The sequence below is a fragment of the Melospiza melodia genome, chromosome 4, assembly GCF_035770615.1.
Source record: "Melospiza melodia melodia isolate bMelMel2 chromosome 4, bMelMel2.pri, whole genome shotgun sequence".
NCBI lineage: Eukaryota > Metazoa > Chordata > Aves > Passeriformes > Passerellidae > Melospiza > Melospiza melodia.
This window is the reverse complement of record NC_086197.1, coordinates 88,024,868-88,044,144: the sequence shown is the minus strand read 5'-3', so window position 1 is coordinate 88,044,144 and position 19,277 is coordinate 88,024,868. Positions and strand designations below refer to the sequence as shown.

Here is a 19,277-nt window from a genome sequence, read left to right as displayed (position 1 = left end):
TATGATCCGACATGAGCTGCTAGGCTGCTGTGTACAATAAAAATAGTTGCAGTGTGCAGAGTATTCCAGTGTCTTTTAGAATGCCAAGATTAAGGCGACTTCAATTCAGTGTTCTCTAAACTTGATTGTAATATTCTTTCACCATGACTAATTATGTCATTTTAAGAAAGTGTTGACATGATTTTTGTAGGGGAAAATCACACCTCACAAAGCTTGAGAGCCAGTGAACACGTACCAGGCTGATGTAGAATATTGAAAACAGTGAAGAGGGTTCTTCACTAAAGGTTATTAAAGAAGAGACACATCTGTGAAATTCAAGGGAATGCCCTTGTATGAATATTAATAACTGCCTGAAAGATAGAAAACAAATGTGAAGAACAAGTAGGCAAGTTTCAGAATTAAAGGAAATAACATGTCATTCTTTTGAAATTTGTCATGAGGCTTAAGCTCTTTCTGCTGAAGAGATAAAAAAAAGATAGAAGAGCAACTGAGACAGCAAAGTTTGCTGACAACACCATGCTACTAAGGGTAGTAAAGGTGAGAGGTGGAAAACAAAGAGTCACAGGACTTCATGTTTCTGTTAAATGTGTTAGCCTGGCATGAATAACATGGAATTTGGTGTGGACTGAATAAAGTGAAATAAAGTGATATTGTGTGTTTGGACCAATCCTAGCTTTAGTGGTATAACTATGGGCTTCAAGGTAGCTTCCTACAGTCAAACATCAGAGAAAAATACAAGCTCAGTAGCAGTCAAGAATAGAAAAATAATAAAAAACCCCCCCAAAGGTTCAGAATTACTGGAAAAGGTAAGAAGAACAAAATATCATTATGAACACTATGGGAGTTATATTTTTTCTGCAATTTACATGCTGCACACAGGTCAGACCCTATTTCAAAAGGAGAAAACTACAGGAAAGGATGGTTAAGAAGGCTGAGCAAAGGAGGTGGAACTGGTACATGAGAAACAGTGGAATAAGCAAAACTGTTCTACTCTGCAGAAGAGAAAGAAATATGAATGGATTGTGGAAAGTGAACAGGAAGTGATTCATACTCTTTCACTGCAAATATCTAAACTACTTTGACTGAAACTAGCAGGTTTAAACCAGACATGCTTTATGGCATGCACTCATGTTCTGGAATTCATTGTTCCAGGACTCGGTGATTTACAAAAAGCTTACAGTGGCAAAAAGATTTCGGAAGTTAAGACAAATCCATTAACTCCTATAAAATGGACATATTCTGCATCTTCTCCTAGGAGATCTCTGAACATGAAACCTTTGAAACCTGGAGTATTCTGGGGAGGTACTGCTGTATCTTGCACTCCTGTACTCAGTCATCTGCTGTTGGTCATTGCTGGTGGGAGGCTCACTACTGTCATGGGCCTCTCTGGTGTGCTCCTGCTTGTTTCTTCTCAGACAGGAACTCCTGAGTCTCTTTGGACAGTGACTTGAGTCTGAGCCTAGGAAGTCAAGGCTCCTGGTTGATCAAAAATGTAAAAGTTGGAGGAGCAGCCAGCATATTCCACTTTTCATGATGTTCGTGTGTTGGCTTCTTTCTGTTTTTCTGCCATAGATTGCTTGGATATTTTGGCAAAAATTATTTAAATCTTTTTTCACCTAAACCATCTGCTCTTTGTAGAAATGGAGTTGCTTAAGGTTGCTTTATTCATGTGTAATTATTGAGTGTTTGGAAGTCCTTGTGTCTGAGCTATTACTTGAGTAATGAAATGTGGTTTTAATACCTAACCCTGACAAAGTTTCATAGCTTTAATTATTCTGAGTTCTTAAACAATAATCTTGTGTTGTATATAAATTCAAATATGCAATGAAATTTGTATATAAATACAAATATAATAGCATGAGGTATTACACTCCCTAAATGTTGAAGTATCCAGGGTGGAAGGCGGCTTAGACTAATCACTGTCAAGTCAATAATCAGTCTAGTCATACAACAAAATTTGCATTCTTTTGGTGGTTGTCAAATTCAAGAAGTTTAGGGAGTACAGTCCAAAGAATGCCTTTTTTTCAGCTGCAGAGGAGATCCAGCATTTGCAGGGCAATGAGATACTTGTGATGTTAACAATCTAAATGATTTTTATTGATAATGACAGATGGTTCTTAGATAATGTGCTCCGAGTCATCTGTAATATGTTCAGAATAAGTCCTCTGGAAGGTTGTACATCTGCCTTGAGATTTTTTTTTCTGAAATATTTAAATCAAGGTCATTGTTTATACTTGATTTTAAATAGCTTTTAGCTGGTAGTCTGCATTTCTGTACATTTAGAGATCAAACTGTTTGTAACTTCAAAAGCTGCAAATGGAAAAGTGTAATAGGTATCAGGTGTTAGAAAAGGCAATTATGCATTAGCTGTTTTACTCAATTTCTAAAACTGTCTAAAACTATCCATTGGAAATACTTTGTACCTAGACTTATCTCTGAAGCATGATGAATTTTTAAATCTGTAGGGGATATGCATTTTTTCTCTAATGAATTGCATTTTTAAGCCTATTTTGTTTCATTTAAAAGAGCTTCATTTTGAAGAAACTTTTATTGGTGAAAAAAACCAGAAAAATCACAAGACAAAGTACAGATTTTTATACACATCCAGATAATTCTTCTACAATTCCTTAAAAGTATTTTCAAAAGTAACTAATTCTTATTTTCAGTTCCAAGTGCACTTTTAAACTTAAAAGCTTCCCTCTAAGTAGTTGGCATTGTCTCTTTTCTGGAACCTTACTGATTTGGTGGACCAGATGGTCTGTGGTTTCTGTAGCTGTTTACAAGGTCTTCTACAAACCTCCTGTAGCACACTCTGCTCTTTTATCAGTCAAGGACAGAGGAGAAACAAAAGTAGTAGTAGGAGAATATTTTTCCTTTGTCATTTGTTATAGCTTAGAGGTTTATTTATTGCAAAACTATTAAATACCATGTTGTTTTAGGTTAAATAGCAATAAAATAGGTATTTTATCATGTTATTCTTTATGTAAGAAATTGTTTCAGTTCACTATACTTGAGCAGAACACTGTATTTTTATAAAGAGTAAACTTCAGTTTTGAAATGACCAGCAAAGAATATGAAAAAACTTGCTACATTTTTAAAGCACTATAATTAGGTCTTGTAAATTATATAGGTATCAGCAATTAAATTCACCTCCATTTGTCAGATTATGTAGTTGAATTTCATAATTATTATTTTCAGATTTTATTTTAATGAGATTTTACATAGCATTATTTCACAGTCATAACATTGATAATTTAATATCATAATTATTTTTTCAGTCTTAGTGGTATAGAAAATAAAATCTGAGATTAACTTGATAATATGAGCAAACTTAGTGATGTCTTTTAATGACCTCATCACAAAATTTTCTCAACTCTTATGTGAAATTATAAAATACTAATTTCCAAGGGGAGTTTTATAAAGGGATGGAATCTGCTGACTCGCACCAGAACAGAAAGCTGCAGATCTGAATACAAAACTGGGCTGTACATGTTTCATCTCATGAGTATGTTTTCTTCCTATAGTGAAAACATCTAATTCAGTTCAGTATAATACAAGGTATTTTTATTTTTACAATGCTTAATAATTTCCTATATCAAAATTTATACTTCAAAAGCTACTGCTAGTAGAGGAGTTGACTTAATAATGGAGATGAAACATATGTTCACACCACAGTGTTGAGCTGGACAGTACAGTATTTCATACCAGATATAAGCTAATGGATAACACCAGAAATGGAAAACACATCAGTAAAGAATGGATTTAAATATGAGAAATGGAAGCTGCCTCATCTCTGTCCCTGTTACAGATAATAGCAATGAATAGGTTTGGCATGGATTAAATGCAAGCCTGTTTGTGATACAAAGAGAGACAGATGTGGCTGACATTTGCAGTTAGAAGTAAATGTCATAAAATACACTTGGGGCATATGGTGATCAAAAGTATTATTATTTGTGTATTGAAAGGATGATCTATTTTTATTTTTTCCAGTCTGAACCAGAGGGTTTTTCTCACTTCCACTTGTACGTCTGCGCTGCCTTCCTTGTCAGGTGGAGGAAAGAGATCCTGGAGGAGAAAGATTTTCAAGTAAGTGAAAAGGATATTTTTCAAGCACAGGGTGCCATTTCTTAGATTTACCTTCCTAACATTACTCTGGGGATGAATTTAGGACAAAACAGGAGCAGCAAGACTGACGATATCTTACTGTTAGAGTTGTATCAAAACTGTTCGACCTGAAGTGATGGACTACAAGCAGTAGGAGATGTCTTTTCTTTGTCCACTCTGGAAAAATAATGCTGTTTTAACTGAGGCAGACTTTGAAAAGATGATTTCTGGGGATGTTGTAACCTTGGTATTTCACAGAGATTGTTGAAAAGGTAAAGTTTGTTAATCTTAAATACGTCACTGAAGAATTTATTTGTAATTACTCATCGGTATAATGTAACATTCTCTAACAAGGTCATGTTCATTTTTTCAAAAAAGCTGGACAAACAGTCTTTTAAAATAAGGAGCCTATCTTTCATTAGGAATTAAAATGACTTCAGGCCTCTAAGTTTCAAAACCTTTTCAGCAAAAAGCATATCAGGACGTTGTTTGTAAGAAGATGTGAAAATGGTAGATAGGCAGATCATTTGCATACATCCATAGAAGTCCAATTATTTTTGTGAACTGGTGACAGTTCACTTTCATAGAAATATTTATATTGAATTTTACCCTATGATACACATTGAATGCCTAAAAGGCTTTAAAGTCTTGTTTGAAGGCTGAATGTGAATAGCCTGTGCTGCAAAGCCCCCACCATTGCCTACCCAGGGGAAATGGCCCATTACCAGCTTATTTTCTCTCCAGATGACTGAACTCTGTGGCCCTCTACAAATGAACCATTGTGCAAATTTGTGTATCACTTCAATCTATTTTATCTTCATGAAAGGATTTATTCAGAGCTGTCGTGGCCTGTCTTTGAAATGAATAAATCCCTAAGGGCACAACATAACAGCTTTAATTTCTACTACCTGCTAACGCTGTCAGATTTTCTCAATTTATGGTACTTTGTCAAAATCATCTCTAATGTTGGTATCCATACCTCTTGATTACAATTGTTCACTGTTAATCCTCCCTATTAAATTGTTAATGTTGATTTCCCACACCAAAGGCCATAATTTTCCTCTCTCTACCAAATCTATTACAAGTATGCTTCAAGTGAATAATGCCATGGTATAGTACCATGAAGACTTTTTGTTCTCCTTACACACTTTCAGATTTGTTTACTTATTTAATAGCTAAGGCATTTCTGTATGGTTTAATTTCTTTATAGGCCATGTGAACTAGAAAATAAAGTACAGAAATCAGGAATACACTGGAATGCATTTATCACACTGCTTTGGCTTGCTTACAACATGGAAATGCAATTGGTAATTTTGAGGGTCTATAGATCCATGCTAGTTTTATCACCATCATATGTTATCACTAAAAGCCTTGGCCTTCTTTATTGTACAACATGACCTTTTAAAATGGCTGAACTAAAGTGTTATCAATTCTCTAAATGATACTTCTGTCCCACTGGCAAGAATATCCATTATTCTTCTGCTTTGTTAATAATAGCTGTAGATCAGTGCCTAGTCTTCAAAGTAATAAGCACTTAAACTACATTGGAAAATTGGGGAGTTCAGTATGTGCTGTCTGGAGCACTCTGAGTGCATTGAATTCACATTATTGAGAAGTCACAGCTATAGCACATTCTGTACAGAAGATTTTTGTTCTGTAAACTGTATCAAGAACCACATGCATTCAGTCATTTCTCTTGCACATAGCGTGGTCTGTGTCTGTTTTCCTGCATATGACAGGAATAAGGGAAGTTTCTCCTAGCTGTCAGCCAGAGGGCCTGGTTCTTTGCTACTGGCTGTGAAAACTCCTGCTCTTCTTTTACGTGTCTGCTTGACCTCTTTCAGTAGAAGTACAGACCTCACAGGAATTTCAAGTTGGAATAATTTTCCAAGAACATCAGATGTAGCACTGTGCATCAGAGGAGACACTGAACAGATTTTGAATGAAAGACCAATTATAAAGGAATTGGTTATGCAATACTTTTATTCTTATTATTTGATGAAGTATATTATCAGTAACATTACAGACATGATGATGATAGAAAATACTCTTTGCTCTTGAGATACTTGTTTTCATTCTTTTAAGTATGTCTGAAACCAAGCAATCAGTAAAAGTATGATTTTTATTCTTTCTAATATGAACAGATTAATTGACTTTGACTTAATATTTCCTCATTATAGACACACAATGTGTATGACTGTAGTTTTGGGGACTTCTTTTGTGTATTGTCAGGTAGCAGAGAAATAATTTTGAAATGAAAGAAATTAGGCTAGACTCACTATAGAGTGATACAATCCGAAAATTGCTTTGTATTTGGTTTATATCTGCAGAATTAAATATTAAGATATTAAGGGAAGTAAGTTTTGATAAGAGAAGGGTGGAAGAAATAAATGTTTCAATTCAGGTCTCCATATGTTCACATGTTCTTGTGTATATATTATATGTATGGATTGTAGATGTACATATATATACCTAAACAGGTGTATCTATAGACTTGGAACACAGGCAGATAAAGCTGGTTTTTTTCATTGTAAGATGATAGTCAAGTAATGATGATAGTTGTCCTCTTTTGAATCATTTGAGTTAGTCATTGGTCTCACTGCCATTTATTTGGTTAAGTACAAAATATCAGATGGTTTTATTTTCCTAGGAGTTTAAAGCTGCTTAGATTTTGTCCTACTTATTCAGTAATCTTTCTAGTAAGCTACAATCCCGTTTTGAAATTTGCTATTTAATGCAAGGAGCTGTGTGATGCAATGCTGTGTAATGAGGACAAAAATTAGTCCATTCAGCAATTTTTAAATTCCCCAGAGTCACTTTTTGATACCAGTGAAATTAAACTGACATGTTTTCAGGGAGATGTTTTAAATATTTTATGCCCATGTATAATACAAAGTTTAACATTATGGAAAAGAGGTCTTTTAGTTTTCATTACAGCTTGTTATCTCTCTTGGTTCTCACTTCTAGAGTCCTCTTTATCTAGATAGGTGCCCCACAAACCCAGGTACAGAGGGGAAGTTTGGATGGCTCTGTTACTCTGTTCAGAGTTCAGATCAGCAGTTTATACTTCACATGTGGGGGAGCAGAGAACACAATGGCTGGGCAGTAAATGGCAGAAATTTTAATCCTGCTTTAACTTTTCCCTTGTAACCAGTGTGATGTTTTATGGACTCAAACAGGTTGTTCTTGGTTTCTGACATTTTTGTTCATGATAGGAATATTCTGTGTTAATTTCCTGGTTCCATACTAGTGTCAGACAAAAAAAAAAGAAAAAAGCAGTAAGCTTAATATAAATAGAAATACTTTTTAAAAATGTGATACACTGTAACTTTTGAATAAAAATGTGCAATTCATTTAGCTTAAGTATCTAAATGTGCAAGTAATGAAAACCTTTCTACTCATCAGCATGTCTCAGACTTTGGCTTGCTGTTATTAATTTTCCTAACTACAGCCATAAATCCAAAATTCTCCAGAATTCTTGAGAGGTGTGGATAGCTGATGCTGTTAAGTGATAAAATATTAATGATTTTGAACATATTTGGAATTAAAATATTAGTAGAAAATATGGCTACTGAGTTGGAATGTACAAGAGATCTGAAAGATTTTTACAGAAACTAGGCTTCAGGGACTAGATTCAACTGTTGAACTAAATATATGCTAATGGTAATTATAATTAAGTTAGTAATAGTTGAATTCATACTGGCTTATCTGTTAGATTTGTACTTTAAGGTAGTTATCACTTTGTTGACATAGCTGAGCTACAAAAATATATTCAGTATGTTGTAGTAAGGAATCTCTCTTGCAGATCTTTTCTTATTCATGATTTTAAGGTATAGGCTTTTCTGTCTGTCTAAAAGACATTTTCACCCATTCTGTCACCAACTCAGTCTTTATTACTGCATTGTCCTTTTCTTTGTCATTGACAAATGCATTTTTGCTCCAATTATATTCACCCAGACTGCAAAGAAGCTGTAAGGATAATTTTTCAGTCCATCATTTTTTCTTGCTTTCTTGCTCTGCATCTCCCTTAGCTCCCTCTTTTTTAGAGCACCAAGGAGAACTTAGGCACTTTCTCTTTTGAGGCCTTTAATGGACTAATACTGACACCTTACATGGCACCTGAGATTCAGCAGTGAGATGCTGACTGCAGTCTATCAGCCCGTGATGACAGCTCCATCACCCACCTGCACTCACAGAAAGAGCAGTGCTGTCTCCCACTTTGCCACCTCACTTAAATGGAGCACCTAATGCAGATATTCAGCTACTTTGCTCTAAGCCATGCTAAGTTCTGGTTTTTTGCTATGCCCAGAATAGATTTGACAGGTTGGGTTGTGTCTGTTAGTAGCACTTAGAGTCACATTGATGAGTTTTGTGTTGTTTCTTTTTATTTTTCTGTGAATTCACTGTTTCTTGCTTTGCGCTTGAGCCTTAAAATCTTCAGAATAGTGACTGTGCTTTATTCTTGTTTATATCATATTTTAAGTAATGATTATTCAATTATTATTTTGGATATAGGAAGTAAGTTTTATTGACTTGCTTTTCAAAATGAATGCACACACAATTGTATGTCTTATTAGAAATTCGATAAATGCTGAATAACAAGATACATACAAGACAAATTAATGTCTGCTGCCTATATAAGTAATGGGCTTTATTTTAAAAAGTTTTATATTAATATCTTTCCTAGAAATTATCTACTTTAGAAACATGTCAGATATCAGAAATGTAATTTTGTACTCTTTTTACACTTAACCACAGTAATATAGACTTCATTAGTCTTTTGTGATCTTTACATAGTTAATGATGCAAATTTTTAGATTTTACTTTTTCTGCCTGAAAGTATAGGAGTGCTTACTTCATATCATATGAGGTGTAGCTAATAAATCTATTTTGATTTAGCTTCCTGGTATTTATTGTGCTAAAAAATTAATTTCCATTGCTCCTGCAGTAAAAAGAAATATTTTTCAATTAAAGAGAAAAAAAAATCTATTTCTGAAAGGATTAGTTTTTTGAACAGAGGAATGTTTGCCCTCCTTCTCTCTAAGCTCTATGATTAGATGATTTTGTGCCCTCATTCTTTTGGGTATGAAAGCTAATAGGGTCTTTTCAGTGGATGTTCCAAAACTTGTAAAGAACTAAAAACTGTGAACATGAAAATCTTCCTAACTGCAAAGAGCCTGACTACTACCACTGCTGTGATTTAATTCCCTGCAGAGAGCACTTTTGGAAGACGTTCAGTATATTGTACTGTGTTGCAAGAATCTGGACGCTCTGCTGCTTTAGACTTCGAGAGTCATAGCTGGCAACCGAACGCGAGATCACTTCTGAATCTCTGCGTACTGATGGCAGACAGCTGGGATTCAACACTCTGGGATCATTCATGTTCAAAAGAGCCAATTTGCAATAATAACATTGCTGGCTTCATTTTTGCACGCAGGGCTTAATGAACAGAGAATGATGTGAGTGGTAATAGTGTAACTGCTCTGTTATCGACCCTACTCAACTTTGTCAAAAGCTTCTGCATATTTTGATTGTCATGGAGATCTTGACTTGGCCTCCGCATGTGAGGGTATTGCAAATTAAACAGAATGGTGCAAAGATGTTTTAACATTCAGTCAGAAGGACAGGTTTTGTCCCACAGAAATTATTATTGCAAAATTTTAATATTGAACTGAACTGTAACAGATAGACTGTAGGTCATCCTTCTTTTAATACTTATCTAGTACAAGGAGGAGAACTTGCCCTCTGTCTGGAAAGCTACTGGAAAATTCTGACCAGTTTAAATGGTACACTAAAAATGGCTTAAGAAGCATGAAAAAGAAAAAAAGTAACTTTAACCTTACTTATCTTTTGCTATATGGCTTTCCATTTTCTTTTGATTATAATGTAGGCCTATTTTTCCTAAGTTATACATTGTTTTTCCTCTAAGTTTGGCTTCAAATGTGCAAAGCAGTTTAAAAAACAAACAAACAAACCAACCCCAGTGTTGATTTATATCTTATATACCTAGGAATGTGTGTATTTTCACTCCTAAATTTACCTCTTTTTCTTTGTTTTGCTTGAGTTTCTGGGCCAAGAGCCTATAGGAATAATATATTATCATGCCTGGCATGTTAAAAGTGATATTTAATATACTACCAGTAATACAGGTAAATTTTGTAATATCTGAATTTGAAATCTGCCCCTGTTTCTGTTGCCCTTTTTCCATCTAGCTCTCTCCCAGAAGTCCTCCTTCCTCCTCAAGATATTTGGAACAGTGGCACATAGTAAAATTACTAGCTATAGTACAATGATTTTGAATTACAAGTAGCTTAAATATATGTGTTTGCTACTGAAACTCAGAAGTTATTCTGTGATATGATGTATTCTAATAAATCACAGCAGTCAGTGAGACTAAGCCCTGCTCTCCAAAGCTCTTGAGGAAAAACAGGAGTCCTTGAATACCTAATCCCTGCAGCCATGACTTATCTTGGGAAATCTGTCCAGTTGTTTTTTTGGTGTTTTTTTTTTTTTTTTTTCCACTGAAATATGTTGGTCAAAACAGGAAGAAATTTTCAAAATCCCTGCTGAAGGAGACCAGTTCCACAGGGCCAGCAGACTCTATTGGTAGAAATTTTATTTGGGATGCAGCATGAATAGTGGAAAACTGAAACCATGCTTATAAGGAACAGGACAAGGATCTTCAGCATTTGATATTAAGTAGAATAATATTTAAAAAATTTTTAAAGGTCTTAATACTTTATAAATTATAAATTTCTAACTGTAATCTTTGTTACAGTTAGAGTAACAAAAATTACTAAATCTTTATTTTGAGATTACTCAACAAGTGTTGAGATTTAGTAACGTAATTTTTAGCCTCACCTGTTTTAAGTGTAATTCCAAGGCACGTGGCTTTTATGAAGTCACTTATTTCTCAGGAGTTTAAAAAAATCTGAAAATCAAGGTACTGGGAGATAGCAACTGCTTCCTTCTCTAGCCCACCAGTTGAGAGCATCTGAAAGGGAATGAGGTACCTCACTGTGAAAGCTGCAGTGGCTCTTCTAGAGGAAATGTGTAAGATGTCAGAAGAGTACAGAGAATTGTTTTGAAGTGATGGCCAGCTACTTTTTCTTGAAAGTAGATGGGGAGCATGCTTAAAGAGCCAAGGTCTTAAGAATGTATGTCTCTTGCCAGAGCAGTTTGGAGATATATTTTGACTCATTGCACGCAAGTGTCAGTTTGTAATACTTTCACATTTGCCGACTATTTAAAAAAAAAACAACAAACCAAAAGGGATATAATAATTTATAGTCCTGAATAGTCTGTATTTTCTTCTATGTAAAGGTTCACGCCATTTGAAAAATTGCATTTCATCAGGTTTTGTTCTACAGTTAGTTTCAAATTAAGTTGTTATTTGAATAGTTTGCTTTTCTGATAGTCAAGGGATGCAATTTTAGATAATGCATCAAATTAAAAAGTTCAGATGTAAGCACTGAAAGTGCAGATTTGTGCTTGGATTTCGTGTGTGACAAACTGCAATTCATTAACTTTTAACCCTTCTTTCATACAGAGCAAAATCTTTAACAACAGATGTAGTGTATTTGAGCGCTCAGTTCATTATATCGTATAATAGTATGAGTTCTTACTCTAGTGTTTGTCTGTGTTCTTCAAAAAAACTCTAAGCAACTATATGACAAAGTCAGCAGTTATTTCTATTTTCTAAATCAATTATGTGTGATATTAGGTAATGTCTTCCTTATTTTTCAAATATTAATTTGTTAAGTAACAAAGATGCTAACAAGCTGCATAGTTCAGTACAAATATTATATGAAGATATGATTCGTGTTTCAGAGACCAGTTAGATTGAAAATGTGTTACAAAATGTACTTTGGCTTAAGGTTTAGTGAAATAAAGTGAATCCTCTAACTCAGATCTAAATTAGAAATAAAGTCACTTTTAAATTACATTTGTAGTCTGTGGAAAGACATGTATGAGTTAGTCACTTCTGATCTCACCCTATCCTGTGCAAATATTTATGTCACTGTATTATTTATGAAGGAATATGGCATTGACAGAAATTAGAATTCATCTGTCAAATCCTACATTTAATGGTCTGAATATTAAATACTCTGTGAAGATTTGCTTGAGCATGTGAATGCCTCTTTGCAAGCCCAAATGTTATTTTCTGTACTGATTTTTACCAGAGGTGTTGCCAGTAAAGAAGAGGGATGGAAGCTCCAGTAGCGACTGCTCGATAGAGGGAAAGACTATTGAACATAATTGCTCTAAAACTTGCTGTTGTACTTGAAGAACTGTAGGACACAGTGTTTATACAATTCATATTGCTTGGAAGATTCCCTTACATTCTGTATATTTTCATGGAAGAAGTATCTGTTTCTTTAGCTGGCATTACTTCTTCAGACAGAATTACCTGACTCTTAGAGATGCCTGAGCCTTTGCCTTTGTGTGCACCTCTATTCTTATTATTTGAATTTAAGGATTTTAGTGTTACAGATTTGAACATGATTTGGGCTTTTTTTGTGGGAAATGCATTCTTGTGATTATAATAGGAAAATAACTTTACTTCTTGTTTAGTAATGGATCCTACTTTTTACTGTCACTGAGTGAGCTCTAGAATGAATTTTTACTTTATTTTATAGTTATTCTGTAAAATCACACTATATTTTCTGTATATTCTTGCCAATAATTGTTTTAATGTATTTTATTGATTGGGTTTAAACCTTTCCATTACTACCCATTTTGCATAGTGACTGATTAGCAGAGCAACCTAAAAAAGAGTATTACCAACATATCACTTGGTCCCTGACTATCTGCCAGTCTCTTGAGAATCAGAGTTTCTTGAAGAAGGAAATGTAAAGGATTAAAACAAATAGGAGACATGGAGATTTTCCTGGATGTAGAACTTGAGAGATCATTGCAGTAACAATGGCATAGTAATAAATTCTGTCTTGAACTCTGGGTACCATAAAAGCTCTAGGATCTCAGTTCTTTAATCTTGTGAAGCTGAATTCATAGTGTCTTCAAAGCTCTGCAGTTTACCAAAATCTTTATTTCATTTTGCTCCCTGAAAATTGCATGTTTTGAATGTGATTAGACTGATCCCATTAACCTTATAATGTAATTGGTCAGCTTTTCCTGTTTTCCTCAGGAATTAATTCTCAATTTTTAATGGAAATTGCTTAGTGAAATTTGTGCTAGATTAAATGCTTTTTTCTTTATTGTTTTGTTAATGATGTTTTTGATTGTAGGACAATGTTAATATGGCTTTATGTCTCTTATGAGATTGTTTTTCTTGAAGGTTGTCCTTGCAGAATTAACTGCCACCTAATAAAAAGGCCCAGATGTAGCAACAAGAATGAACAGCAAATGCAGCTTTTAGAGTGAATGAGACTGGTCTGGACAGAATGTAGTGCAATCATTGCTATTTTAAGGGAGGTTTTTTTTATGAACAGTGTTACAGAAGCCAGTGTTTGGATTCAGATATTCTGATAAGGTCATAAAGCATTCATGCATAAGATATGTAAGGATGGATAACAACTTTTTCCTGAGCTGAAGAGCAGCACTTGGAGTTCCACACGTGCTTGCCTGCATTAAAATACATGAAGAAAATAAATATCAGATGAAATTAATTCCAGTGATTAAGAATCATTACAAGTTTCAGATATAGTCACGCAGAACCATATTTCAGTGATTATAGAATTATACAGCCATGTTTTTCCAAATGAAAGATTTGGCTGTTAATTACATGAGAACAGCTTATTTACATTGAGACTTTAACAAGAGTTTCTATTTTTCTTTGATCCAAAGAGTTCTTCTTTAGCTTTGTGTGTTCTTTGTATCTTCAGGAATACTGTGGTTTGGATTTTCTACTGTGGATTTTACTGTGCAAGTACTTAAACAGTACTTGGACATTGCAAGATCAGAAAATGATTTTACAGTGCTGTGTATAATGTGGATTGTATATTTTATTTTTGTTTGTTTGTTTGTTTTTTTAACAGGCCTGTAATGTAGTCTTACAGCTGATGACACCCATATGGTTTTTATGTTTCTTCACACTATCAGAGTATTGCACAGGGTGAGGATAGGTTCTTTTAGGAAAAAACCCAAACAAATAAACTGTCCAAAACCTTAGTACCATTTTTTTTTCTGTGATACTGGGGAACCACAGTTTTGTTATATTTAACTGCAGAAGATAGAGGTTGAAAAGCTGTTCAGAAGGACACTTATCATTAATTCTTCTAATGTGCAAAGAGCACAGTGAATTCAAATTTATGAAAATGTAATGTTATCCTAGAATTCATAAATCTGTAGGTTAAAATGAAGTTGGAAGGAAACGTTTTTTCTCCTCCAACTCTTTAAAAGACAGTTATATATGAAGAGGGAAAATATCTGTTTAGGGGCAGAGGACTCTTGACAGTTTCTAACAGATCTGGCCTTTTTTCAGTAAGTTTATATAAATAACTTTTTCTAAATCTTTATGGCTTTGGCACAATTTTCTAATAACCTTTAGGTTAAGTGATTGTGATTACATCCAAAAATCACATTGTGCATGCCATAATTGAAACGGGACTCTATTTTACTTATTCAAGAAAAAAAGAATATGGTTACAAGTATTCACACAGAATGAATGGGCAATGAATATTGCTGGGCTAATAACCCTTTGGGAAGGATGCAAGAATACAGATTGATTTTTGTTCTCTTATCCATAAAGTAGTTTCTTGATAACCCTCTAGGTCTTTGGATGGCTTTAAGTGAACCAGAATAATAATTTGATTTTGGCTTCAGTTGAGTTATTTGACAAATTGAATTCACCATTTTTAGTAAATGCTGCTGTTGAAGAGTTAAATTGATCACAGAGCTAAAAAAAAAGGCATAGGATTTTGAATATTTTGAGTGGGCTCTCAGGGATCCAGAGGCACGTTGCTGCTACATAAATACAATCATACCTCTTTTCAAAGCATATTCACTGGGGCACACTGAGAATCAATAGAATATAAGTTCAGTAAATGGACTTCAAAACAAAAAGTGTTTTGCAAATATGCAGAGCAATTCAAATATAATTTGCAGAGCATTTTACCAAGATGCAAAGGTTTTAGTCTTTCTGTTTTATATTTAAGACTTACATGTATCATTGTTAATACTGCATAAAATCCTGACAGAAAATCATATGGAAAAGCTGAGCTGAGGCTTTTGCATCCATATTCTGGTGTTTTTAAAAAGTGCTGTTTTGTTCTGGATATGCTCTTCTTGGCCAGTCTTGGTACCAAAACCAGAGAAGGCATTCTACCAATAGAAAATAAAATTATCACCAGAAGTTCTCAGTCTGGCAAAGCATCAAAGGTATTGGATGTCCCTTTATGTTAAAAAAAAACAAGCAAATGAGGAAAGAAGCCCCCACAAGCCCAGCCAAAGCCATCCAAACCAGAAGAATCTGTCTGTGCTGCCTGGTAAAAAAACCAACTGTTTGAGCTTTTTCATGGGCTCATTTATATACATTCCAGCTATGATTTGTGCATTGGAACAGCACATAATGTGTAATGATGTTTGAATTTTCACCTGATAGAATAGTACACTTCTGGGCACTGGAGGGGATCTTTTTTTCTAAATTTCTTCTAAATTATATTGGTTGTTCTTGTCAGTCCAGATTTCATTTTTGCTACATTAGTCATGCTGTATCTTGAATGGTTTAATCATAATTACTTATTCTTTCTCATACGAAACATTAGGTTAGTCTTAATTGCAGAATTATCATATTTTAACTTCAGTAAAGTTGCCTGTCTTAACAATTTGAGCCTTAGGATAAAAATAGCTACATAATAGTGGATATTTGCTGTAGAAAAGCAATGCCAGACTGTCAAGTGTGTCAACAAATTATACTGAAGCTAATTCAGCTAAAATTGATGTGGTGAAGATCAACAGAATTAAGAAAGTTGACCAAAACAAAATGATTTATGCTGGAAACATAAAATTGGAAGGTGGATTAACATTTGTTTTATATAATGCCCATTTCTACAATCATAGTGGGGAGAGAATTAGAAACAGAATAAATTTAGATTTTACTTACAGAAAGATGAAAATATCTAAAAGTATTTTAAGTAATTAATTGAATATCATAAAATTGAAAAAAAAAAAAATGGAAAATTCAGAGCAGCTGAAGTTCAGGTATTCAGCAAAAGAAACTCAGTACCCAAAATTATACTCCAGAGGAATGATTGAGCTTATTTGAAGATTTGATCAAAGAAATTAGAAATTAAAAGGTGAATTTTTGATTGGAGGTTGCAGGTGATCAATAGACAGCATTTCTATAGCACTTTCCAAATCTGACTTTTCAGATAAAATCTTGTCAGTAAGCCAGGGCATTTTCTTGCTGTTTGGGTTCTCAGGAATTTTGTTCAGGTTATTTGTTATAGTTGGTGAAGATGCCCTATAAGAAACCTTAGAAAAATCCAAACCACACTATTCCTGAAGATATAAAGAACACACAGAGCTAAAGTAGGACTCTTTGGATCAAAGAAAAACAAAAACTCTTGTTAAAGCCTCAGTGTAAATAAGCTGTTCTCATGTAATTAAACAGCTAAATCTTTCATTTGGCAAGACACGGCTGTTTGTATAATCATTGCAGTAGGGTTCTGTGTGACTGTATCTTTAACTGGGAATGGTTCTTAATCACTGGAATTAATTCCACCTGGTATTCAGATTGTGTGTTTTAATACAGGTAAGGAGCTGATGTTTCCTCTTGACATGTAGTTCATCATCTGCTCTGGCTCTGGCCACAGTGAAGTCTCCCATCGTGAAGTGGTGTGATAACAGCACAAGTGTAATGTAGGAGCAGCATGATTTAACTGCATGAGTCAGCAGTGGACTGTTGGGGCTTTCCAAATCCGTGCTGCAATTTTGCTCTCTCAACACAGTGTTAGAAAATAAATGGGGTAGCTTTAGGCTTGGAATGGTTCCAGTCACCATAAGTAGTCTGACTTTGTGCTTTGCTGGGGCTGCAAGGATGCTATTTCATACTTCAGTCCTGTTTCAGTCTTGCTGAGTGTGTTATCATTTCCCTTGTGGCAACATGATCACTCACCAATAAGCAATACACTCTAGGTCATGAATGTGGAACTGCAATGAAATAATTTGCCATTTTATTACCTTTATTTACATTTACTTTTTAGAAAGAAATTACAATTATTTTGGATATTTTTAGCTGTTTGGATAGTTTTGGATATTTATTTTTGCCTTCGTGTAGATTTTGAATACTCAGCAGTTTTTGTTAATATATCTACACAGGTATCAGAGCTCTTCCAGTTGATGGGCTTGTTCATTTTACAGTAGGCTAACCAAAGCTTTTCCTAATTTTCAGGAAGACTGTAAATAGTGAAACTCCAACATATCAGAGGATAATATTGTAATGAGTGGTTTTCTAGTGACCACAGTGTGTCCAGCTAACAATAGTAATGAGTTACTAATATTGTCTGCAAAAAGAGCTAGAAGTTAATTTTTCTTTATGGATTTTAATGGAAATCTTGTAACATGTAAGTGCTTCCTTTATGTGCGGCAATTTTTATCTATCTCAGAAGGCACAGTGGGAAGAAAATACTGTGATCAGGAAAATAATAAAGATATAGTTTTGATTACAAGTATTCTATCATCTTTACTTATTATCTCTAATAATTATTATTTGTTCATATTTACTTAGCCAGTGTTCTTACTATCAGTTAAGAAGAACAAATGAAACATTTTTTTCCCCCATGTCATTCTTAACAGCTTTATTTCTATCTTTAATTCTGAAAAGTGAATCTACATTGATGATGCAAAAGTGCAACATAATAATTTGGTCTACTTTATTCTGTGGTCTGCTTTATTCTGTACACTTAAATAGCATTTAACAGAATCAACAAAAATATAATACAATGTCCTAAATAATTTTTTTTGTTAATCATCTTCAAGTGGAGGCTTCTTTAGTGGGAGTCAATATGAGGCTATTCAGCATTTCCACTAACAAAATAGCTGATAATAGAAATCTGCAGATGACACAGGTCCACCATTCTGACAAAGTGGGGAGCACAGAGCAGTTACATAAACGAATCCTGAATCACTTGTTCAGTTGAACTCTTCAGGTGAGCTGTATTTTGATACAGTCAAATGAAAAAAATCTGCAAATAAAGTAAATTAGAATAGGTCATACCTCCTGAGTGTGAGGCTGTACCCTGTGACATGTGGCTTCAGACGGGTGGGCGATGCCACCATCTCTCCTAATGAGCTCCCAGAATGATGCTGTGGCACATGGGAGTGACTGGATCCTTGAATTAATGAACCTAAGAGCTTGTTTTGCCTTTTGGTGGTTTTCTTTCTTTGTCAATATTGCATCCAGTTCTCATAGAGAGGGCTCAGAGAGCATAACTGAAGTATTTGACATACTTAATTTGTCAAAAAGAAAACCAAGAGGTGAATTGATTCATATATGAGAAATTTGATATAGAAAAAAAACCCCAAGACATTAACTAATAATGAATTTCTATAACTCTTTTCCTGAAATTAAAAAAAAACAACCACTAACCATATGTTTAGGTTTAGTTCCTGTTATCCACACAGGAGGTCAGACCAGGATAAGTAATGATCTCATCTATGACTCTAGAAACCAGCCCCAAATTTATGCTCTATACCTGTCAAGTAATACTCCCACTGACATACATGGTTGCTAGCATGTGTAGGTACAAAAAGATTCTGAAGCTCTCACAGTTGTTGAAACAGTTAGATAATGAACTGGCCTTAGAATATAATTTTGAATTGTCAGTCTAAAACATGTATAATGTTTTTGTCTACAAATACCTTTAAACATTTTGGACTCTAGTAATTTTTAGTTATCATGACCAACTGAGAGCACACAGTGTTAGAACCACATTGCAGGGGTGAATATGTCTCAAACTGTGATTCTCCATAAAACCTAGTTGCAGAGGAAAAGCACTATTTTGGTTAAAAAGGTTCAATAATTGTTGAGTAATCACTGTTTTTTCCTTATTGTTTTTATTTTTTGTCATCGTATCCAATAACATTATTTAACTCTAGAAGTAAGTTGATTTTGTTCTGCCTCTAAGTTGTGTCCTTCCTTGTCCTGGAAGGCAACATGAAGAAAAAAGAAATAGATGCATATTTTCTGTTCAGACCTCTGTGCCTCTAAG

The 19,277-nt window shown here is 34.3% G+C and overlaps 1 protein-coding gene across 1 annotated transcript in view; it reads left to right on the top strand.

Annotated features, from left to right (window-relative positions):
• TBC1D22A (TBC1 domain family member 22A) overlaps window positions 1-19,277 on the top strand; it is a 141,127-nt gene that overhangs the window by 104,278 nt on the left and 17,572 nt on the right. Inside the window, exon 12 of the mRNA XM_063155450.1 lies at window positions 3,991-4,086. Coding sequence (XP_063011520.1) covers window positions 3,991-4,086 — 96 coding nt within the window. The remainder of the gene's footprint in view (window positions 1-3,990; window positions 4,087-19,277) is intronic.